The sequence below is a fragment of the Orussus abietinus genome, unplaced genomic scaffold (assembly GCF_000612105.2).
Source record: "Orussus abietinus isolate OABI.00-Male unplaced genomic scaffold, Oabi_2.0 scaffold414, whole genome shotgun sequence".
NCBI classification, from domain to species: domain Eukaryota; kingdom Metazoa; phylum Arthropoda; class Insecta; order Hymenoptera; family Orussidae; genus Orussus; species Orussus abietinus.
The window spans coordinates 19,199-28,045 of record NW_019395995.1 but is presented as its reverse complement, the minus strand read 5'-3'; the positions used below and the strand labels follow the sequence as shown (position 1 = coordinate 28,045).

The window sequence follows — 8,847 nt, the reverse complement described above, 5'->3', positions numbered from 1 at the left end:
CTGCATTCAGACGAATCCCAATAAATCCCTTGGTTTATTTAATTAATTGAACCTATTCTCTTACAAAATCATTAGTATCAAAGAAATTGTGTAATTCTATTCGCATAATTTCTCTCTAAACATTAACTCGGTTAACTCCAAGTTTCAATTTGATACCGTCCCTCCTTTTCCATTTGTTGTACGTAACTCTCTGCATATTCCTTCGATAAATTCGAAAATTTACCAATAATGTTTACAAACTCTTCCCGTACACTGTCTGGCATGTTTTTTGAGTTACCTGCTACGTAAATATTGGCATTGTTTTTCATAAATTCCCAGCACAGCTGATCGTTTCTTTCAATTACATGTTGTACATATCTGAAAGTAAAGAGTAAACAGTTAGGAAATGATATTTATAAATATATTTAGCTGTACTCGCAAGAGAATATAATGGAACGACGTACATTTTATCAGCCTGGTCTCGAGAAAATGCGCAAAAAAGTCGTAAGTTACGGTTCTGCATTAAGAATTCAAAGTCTTCTTTGCAATGGTAATCCCTTTTTTCATTTCTGCACCCAAAGAAGAGTATACAGTCGTTAAGATTCTTGTTAGTTACAGCTTTGTCTAGAAGTAATGATCGAAATGGTGCAACGCCTGTTCCAGGACCGATTAAAATCATTGGCTTTGAGTAGTCAAATTTAAAAGTCCCCTTCTGAATCCAAAAAATAACACGTTCTCCAGGTGTCAACGATGCTAACCAATTGGAGCACAGACCTAACCTAGGTTCTAATAATTTAGTCTTATATTTCACAACAGCTACCAGTACATGCACTTCACTTTGCGTGGCTTTCATGCTAGATGCAATACTAAATGCCCTAGGCTTGATAGGTGACATGATTTCAAAAAGCAATCTGACGTTAAGTTTGCTCGTAGTGTGTGGGAAATCATTTAGGACTTCTAAAATATTCCTTCTTGGTCTGTTGACGTAGCCAAAAAGTTCTTCTTGTCCCTCTGTGGTGGTGAATTCAAATAGTTTCTCTTTCTCCAAGTCATCGTCACTGGTTCTAGCTAATGTCATCATTGTCGACCTCCGAGGCTTGAAACTGAGATCCCAATACTGCTCAACGATTTCTTTCAAGGTCAAATCCCGTTTCAAAACTTGTGGCACATTTATTTCTTTTTCGGTAACACGGATCACCATGTTAGGATGAACGTTAACATTATTACTATTTAAAATCATAAAAAACCGCTGTACCTGCACTGCCGAATTCTTAGGTCTGATATATAAAACATCACCTGGCTCGTACTGAATATTTTCCGCAGAAATCTTAATTAATCTAACATCTTGAAAATGATCCACCGATGTCGTCCTAAAATTCTCTATTACTGTGCCCATTCTTAACTCATCATTTACATGCAATTCACTTTCATAAATGTCGCTGTGTAAGTCACGTCCATTATTAAATATCCTTGTATCGTTCGTTGTTATGACATCGACATTGAATCGCTCAACTATTTCGTTACCATCAGCTTGAACATTTATCAACTCGATACCATATAAGTTGCTTATTTTCGTCCACAACTCTTGCGTCCAAGTGGTGGTAACTGCATCTATTCCAAGGTCATGCTGATCATCCGCTAGTCCAATAGGCAACAATTCTTGTCCTCCTAATTGTCCTAATCGTTTATTCAACTTCTTGGCAGCGAAATTAAATTTTTGGTAAGAGCTGTCACCCAACCCTAATACTGCGTATTTTAAATGATTTAAAGTATTCACAGGAAGGCTTTTCCGTAACAAGCATCGCCAAAATTGTTTCATATTTGCAGGAACTTCTCCTTGGCCTGTAGTGGAAACTACGAAGACGACCAGTTCTTCGGAAATCAAGTTCTTGATGTTATATTCATCCATGGCGGAAACACTTGATTTTAACCCATATCTGAAATAAAAAATATATTTAAATCTATGATACCATCGTTCAAATTTATGGATATGACTTAGATATAATATAATTCTTCACTAATTACAAGACTATATCGTGGCTTGGGATGGAATTACATGTAATTAAGTAGAATTAAATTTTACTACAATATTATTATAGAAGATATACTACTCATTAGTGATATGATTAATAATGTATAGCGATCACAAATTTCTACAAATATTACAAATTATTGACAATTATATAATGTGAGCTTTAATCGATTCCAACGTCATTAATTAAGAAGCATTTTGATTCATGATAAAACTAATATAAAAAATTGTCAAGAAATGATAGACGTTATGAACGGCTTTGATTAATTGTGTTATCAGTTCATTTATTGCTTAATAATATCATTAAAATCTATATAATCTCTGCCAATTTATATATTATTATATTTTAATATATTCACTACCATACATCACGTGGGTATAATGCTCTGATTTATAATAGAGGTAGACATTATACGTATGTAACGTTCAAAAAAGGAAAAATGTAGTATGGTTCATGGCAGACAACTTTCCAAGTTGCATGTCGGTAGTAAACAATACCACAATTCAACCTTGTGTGAAACTTCTTACTAACGAAGAATTTCAATCAACAATATTTACTTAATATGAGATTAATCATCTGTGTTATTGTTAGAAATAATCTCTATTTAATTTAATATCCATATGTGAGAGTCATTTAACCTTGTTTGATAAATACCACGAGAAAGCAGTGATCATTAATGGCAACTCATTCGCCACTGCTTAAAACATCATTCTCACGCATTTACAGGTTTTCTTCCTAAGCAGTCATTTAAATATTATGCAATTTTCAAAAAGGTTAATACTAATTACATCCTCGTATTCATGTTCTATTTAAAATTTAATTTTACTTGCCGTTGACTTAAGAAATATAAAACTAAATGACAAACTAAACAAAAACAGTTGAAACTGTGCATATTTCTTTTCTCATAAAAGAAACGGAAACGCTTCGAAAACCAAAACGGAATAGATGTTACGCACAAAGTTGAAACGTAAATACAAATCAGCGTGTCACATCAAGTTAATACTAAAGCACGTCTTTTTAAGTAAAGGATCATCATTGGGAGAATGTAAATTCCTCGTATTAAGGAAATTTTGCTACCAAACATTTCAGATCATCCAACGTCAAGACATTGTTTGATAGATACCACAAGAAATCAGTGATCATTAATGGCAACTCATTCGCCACTGCTTAAAACATCATTCGCACGCATTTACAGGTTTCCTTCCTAAGCAGTCATTTAAATATTATGTAGTTTTCAAAAAGGTTAATACTAATTACGTCCTCGTATTCATGTTTTATTTAAAATTGAATTTTACTTGCCGTTGACTTAAGAAATATAAAACTAAATGACAAACTGAACGAAAACAATTGAAACTGTGCATATTTCTTTTCTCGTAAAAGAAACGCTTCGAAAAACAAAATGGAACAGATGTTACGCACAAAGTTGGAACATAAATACAAAGAAGCATGCCACATTAAGTTAATACTAAAGTACGTCTTTTTAAATAAGGATCATCATTGGGAGAAAGTAAATTCCTTATATTAAGGAAATTTTGCTACCGAACATTTCAGATCATTCAACGTCAAGACCGATTAACATCGCACGAAGGGTTGACTATTCGCAAGCCCTGCTAACGTACATTCCGTAAAAATTCCCAGAGCCAGCATGTAAGTCCCTACCTATGCGATTACTATCGTGACATCGACTATCACGAGGCGGAAGACTGACCACGAGTCGGTGCTTTATTTAGGAGCCTAGTATTGTGACAAAACAAAGGACAACGTAACCTCTTGGCATCCCTCCAAATTAATTCGGCAGTGTCCTGGGCAGTTCCTGTTTCGCTCCCATACAGCAAAGTAATGTTCGCCTCCATGATTATTTCTCTCCTGAAAATTATATGTAAAGTTTGTATTATGGTATTAAAACACTGATAAAGACGGAGGAACCTCACATACCTATTGCCGTCTACTAGCAGCCACGATCAGCTGATCACTCGTAATTATCTCTTATCTAAGCTCGTAATGTCACTCAGGAAGTTTAGGAGACTACGCGTAATTCATAGTGATATTCGGCTCAATAATTTCTCTCTCTAATCATTATATGTAAAGCTAAAGAACGATGAATCTTACATATCCGTCGGCGTCCATAGCGGCCGCGATCAGCTGATCACTCCTGACGTCACCATGACGTCATTCGGGAAGTTAGCAGACGACGCGTAATTCAAAATAATGTTTGGCTCCATTTTTTCTCTCTTCCTGAAAATTATGTACCGTAGTGAAATTGTAAAATTCAGCTCTTTGTAAGACGGCTAATCATTTTATAAAACGATTAGGCGTTTTATAAACCGGCCAACAGGACACCGCATTGTCAGACTGATTAAACTACCTCTTGTTTTACATTTCGTCTAATTCATTTCAGTCATTTCATAAAACGTCTAATCTCAGTTCCATCGCATTGAAAATCATTTATCTATTCATACTGTATCAGCCGCATAGTGTTCTGAATTACGCGCTGTCTGCTATACTTCCCGAATTACGTCACATGACGTCACCATGACGTCATTCGGGAACTATACGTTCGTTCGCGTTGACTGCACTTTCTACACACGAGGGTAACTAGGGTACTACACTTTTCTTGAAAAGTGCAGAAGGGTAAATACACTTTCATCGACGTCCCGAACGCCAGAAACCTCACGAAAGTCCAAGATGAACGATTTAGTAGAGAGGTACGCGATTTTGAGGTTATCCGTATCGGATGATGATGAATACGAAAATGTAATGCTTCTTCCAGCCTTCCTTCTTGAGCTGTCTTCGTTTTCTTCAAATCCTACAATTCGTTCTATTACCTTGTAATTGTAGAAGATGAAAATTCCTTTCACGAATTTCAGGTATTGAGGATCAATAAGGGTCAGAATATTATTGCAGTAGAATAAAAAACAATTTAACTACAACAGGGAAAAATTATAGTTTAGTTCATTCCAACCGCGGTTAGGTAGTAATGCACAATTATTGTAAATTTTTTCAAACATTACGTACAAAACTAAAACGCTAAATCGTTCCATACATGAAGAGGATGCATTAATAATTACTTCTATTTATATTACGTTAAGGTGTTAGCATAAATTTTGTATTTTCCTGTTTGTTGGTCTTTTCAATTTTCAAATTTGCGGCCAAATTCGCGGGCTACCCTTCTTGCCCTCGCTCAGATAGTTTATCATTACATAATTTCGTTGAAAGTCTGATCTGTCATTTAATATCTAACTATTGTCAAGTACCGAAAAATAATAAAAAATAAAAAAATTATATAATTTCGGATAAATTTACGTGATTTTTTTATTAAATGTTTGAAAAATTAACATTATTTTAAGGTAACTGAAATTATAAAATTGATATAACATGTTATCTTACTGAGAGGGAAATTATAACTAACATTTAACTTCCATGTTACTTTTATGCTACATAACATGTTAGTTTAAATCGTAACATTTACCCAACAGTTATATGACAGTGTTCACTGGGCATGCACCCTGTGCGGTGAATTTAACCTTGGGGACAACGAAATATAGGAATTAATGTACATACATATGTACGAGGAATCGTCGTATCTTTCTCCGCAAAAATATATTTTCCCACTTCTGACAGTTTTCGAATCCAGTCTCAACTCTAGTAGCATAGACTAATTTCTGAATATTTCTCTCTAATCTTTGCTAAATATCTCAAGCGATAGATCTTTCAAGATATCTCGCAGATTTCATTAGAAGATATCTGAAATATTTGTTGAAAATCTCAATGATGTATTTAGTTCCAATGATTTATAAACATGTATAGAAATTATACTTTTTAATTTATGTACATATTGGGTTGTTCGGAAAGTAATTTCGTTTTTTTTATGAAAATGAAAGACGATTTTCTTATAGCGAATAATTATTTTATTGAATTATATATTGTCCATTCTGGTCCGAAAGCAGTGATCATTAATGGCAACTCATTCGCCACTGCTTAAAACATCATTCGCACGCATTTACAGGTTTCCTTCCTAAGCAGTCATTTAAATATTATGTAGTTTTCAAAAAGGTTAATACTAATTACGTCCTCGTATTCATGTTTTATTTAAAATTGAATTTTACTTGCCGTTGACTTAAGAAATATAAAACTAAATGACAAACTGAACGAAAACAATTGAAACTGTGCATATTTCTTTTCTCGTAAAAGAAACGCTTCGAAAAACAAAATGGAACAGATGTTACGCACAAAGTTGGAACATAAATACAAAGAAGCATGCCACATTAAGTTAATACTAAAGTACGTCTTTTTAAATAAGGATCATCATTGGGAGAAAGTAAATTCCTTATATTAAGGAAATTTTGCTACCGAACATTTCAGATCATTCAACGTCAAGACCGATTAACATCGCACGAAGGGTTGACTATTCGCAAGCCCTGCTAACGTACATTCCGTAAAAATTCCCAGAGCCAGCATGTAAGTCCCTACCTATGCGATTACTATCGTGACATCGACTATCACGAGGCGGAAGACTGACCACGAGTCGGTGCTTTATTTAGGAGCCTAGTATTGTGACAAAACAAAGGACAACGTAACCTCTTGGCATCCCTCCAAATTAATTCGGCAGTGTCCTGGGCAGTTCCTGTTTCGCTCCCATACAGCAAAGTAATGTTCGCCTCCATGATTATTTCTCTCCTGAAAATTATATGTAAAGTTTGTATTATGGTATTAAAACACTGATAAAGACGGAGGAACCTCACATACCTATTGCCGTCTACTAGCAGCCACGATCAGCTGATCACTCGTAATTATCTCTTATCTAAGCTCGTAATGTCACTCAGGAAGTTTAGGAGACTACGCGTAATTCATAGTGATATTCGGCTCAATAATTTCTCTCTCTAATCATTATATGTAAAGCTAAAGAACGATGAATCTTACATATCCGTCGGCGTCCATAGCGGCCGCGATCAGCTGATCACTCCTGACGTCACCATGACGTCATTCGGGAAGTTAGCAGACGACGCGTAATTCAAAATAATGTTTGGCTCCATTTTTTCTCTCTTCCTGAAAATTATGTACCGTAGTGAAATTGTAAAATTCAGCTCTTTGTAAGACGGCTAATCATTTTATAAAACGATTAGGCGTTTTATAAACCGGCCAACAGGACACCGCATTGTCAGACTGATTAAACTACCTCTTGTTTTACATTTCGTCTAATTCATTTCAGTCATTTCATAAAACGTCTAATCTCAGTTCCATCGCATTGAAAATCATTTATCTATTCATACTGTATCAGCCGCATAGTGTTCTGAATTACGCGCTGTCTGCTATACTTCCCGAATTACGTCACATGACGTCACCATGACGTCATTCGGGAACTATACGTTCGTTCGCGTTGACTGCACTTTCTACACACGAGGGTAACTAGGGTACTACACTTTTCTTGAAAAGTGCAGAAGGGTAAATACACTTTCATCGACGTCCCGAACGCCAGAAACCTCACGAAAGTCCAAGATGAACGATTTAGTAGAGAGGTACGCGATTTTGAGGTTATCCGTATCGGANTGTTTCGTATATCCGTTAGAGAAATATCATGAAAACACGTGGAGTCAATATTATACAAGTATTAAAAAGATAATACTTTCAAGTAAACGTTTTGCAAATATTTCAAATGTCTGTTAGATATTTCCAAAATGTACGATATTCGTTAAATATATAGAAAATATAAGTGAAATATTTTCTGCTACTAGAGAACCTTCTCCACATACCAATTCCGCCATTTCCCAGACCACAGAAGAAGAAATCGTTCTCAGTGCCTTGTAAATGCATAAAATAATTGTTCAGTACATTCCCATTCGTCGTGATCAAATGTCAAGGATAGATGTCTAGGCTGAGGCCCATTTGGCCAAGGGCCAATGTATTTATAAATTAAGAAAAGACTTTCCCGCGCCAGTCGCGCGCATATTGCGCGGGCTAAGCCAGGACCTTCTTTTTACCTCCGCCATCCCCCATCATCAAATCCTAAAATCAAGAATACAGCATCACCACCATAACGCATTCATTACAGAAAAAGAAAACATTTCCCACCTGTCGAGCTTCCAAAAATTGCGAATCAATTTCTCGAGTAAGTTATTAAAAACGACGCGCGGTCAATCTCTTAAAAACGGGAAGTGGCAATACGGTTATTATGTAAATAAGGCCGCCTACTTGAGGCGTCTCTGTAGTGGAGAAGAAGCCCACCCCGGGAGACCTCTCTATACCTCACCGAGTCGGACCTCTCTCTCGCTCTCACGGCTGCCCGATTTCCGAGAGAGACCGAGCGGTCTCCAGGGAGGTAAAGTGGGGGAACCGTATGCGGCAGGAAGTCAAAGCTAGATCCCAGCCACCCGAAGTCGGAGTCGCACCGAGCGCGTCGCGTCACCGCGTCGAGGGCTTGGAACCAATCAGAGCGTCGTATAACCACTTGCGTCATTTCCGCCGCGATTCCGATTGGTTCCGGAGACGTGCCGCGTCCAGTGTGACAGGAGACGCGATAAGGAGTCTGGCCAAACGAAGAGAGAAGCAGGTTGCGCGCGTCGCACAGTGCTGCCAACCGCTGGCAGGTGCTCCGAGTAGTGGCGCGTTCTGATCCGGTCGAAGATAGGAAATCGGCTCGTGGGCGAGTGACGCGGGCACGCGCGTGCCTCTGCACGCATCGCGTGGGGTCCGGGGAGGATCCGGAGAGCGAGGACCGCGGTGGGCAGCGGCCTCGAGGGAGACGCGACCCTCCGGAGTCCAGCACGAGTCCGCGGGGCGGGTTGGCAGCACTGTCGTCTGTTGTGGATGACTGTCAAAACCTACTTTCCCAGCGGAG

The 8,847-nt window shown here is 37.5% G+C and overlaps 1 protein-coding gene across 3 annotated transcripts; it reads right to left on the bottom strand.

Annotated features, from left to right (window-relative positions):
* Positions 1-5: 5 nt before the first annotated feature.
* Positions 6-8,562, bottom strand: LOC105701494 (NADPH-dependent diflavin oxidoreductase 1). 3 transcript variants are annotated; one of them, XM_012428272.2, is made up of 6 exons: positions 8,082-8,562; positions 7,763-8,015; positions 5,574-5,756; positions 3,780-3,878; positions 444-1,916; positions 6-357 (listed from the first exon to the last, which is right to left on the bottom strand). In XM_012428272.2, coding segments are annotated over exons 3-6 (1,800 nt in total). In that variant the 5' UTR covers positions 5,576-5,756; positions 7,763-8,015; positions 8,082-8,562; the 3' UTR covers positions 6-131. The 3 variants fall into 3 exon arrangements, with proteins under 3 accessions (XP_012283695.1, XP_012283696.1, XP_012283697.1); XM_012428273.2 differs by adding an exon at positions 3,948-4,247 and having other exon boundaries at positions 7,763-8,560; XM_012428274.2 differs by having other exon boundaries at positions 3,780-4,247; positions 7,763-8,562.
* Positions 8,563-8,847: the final 285 nt, after the last annotated feature.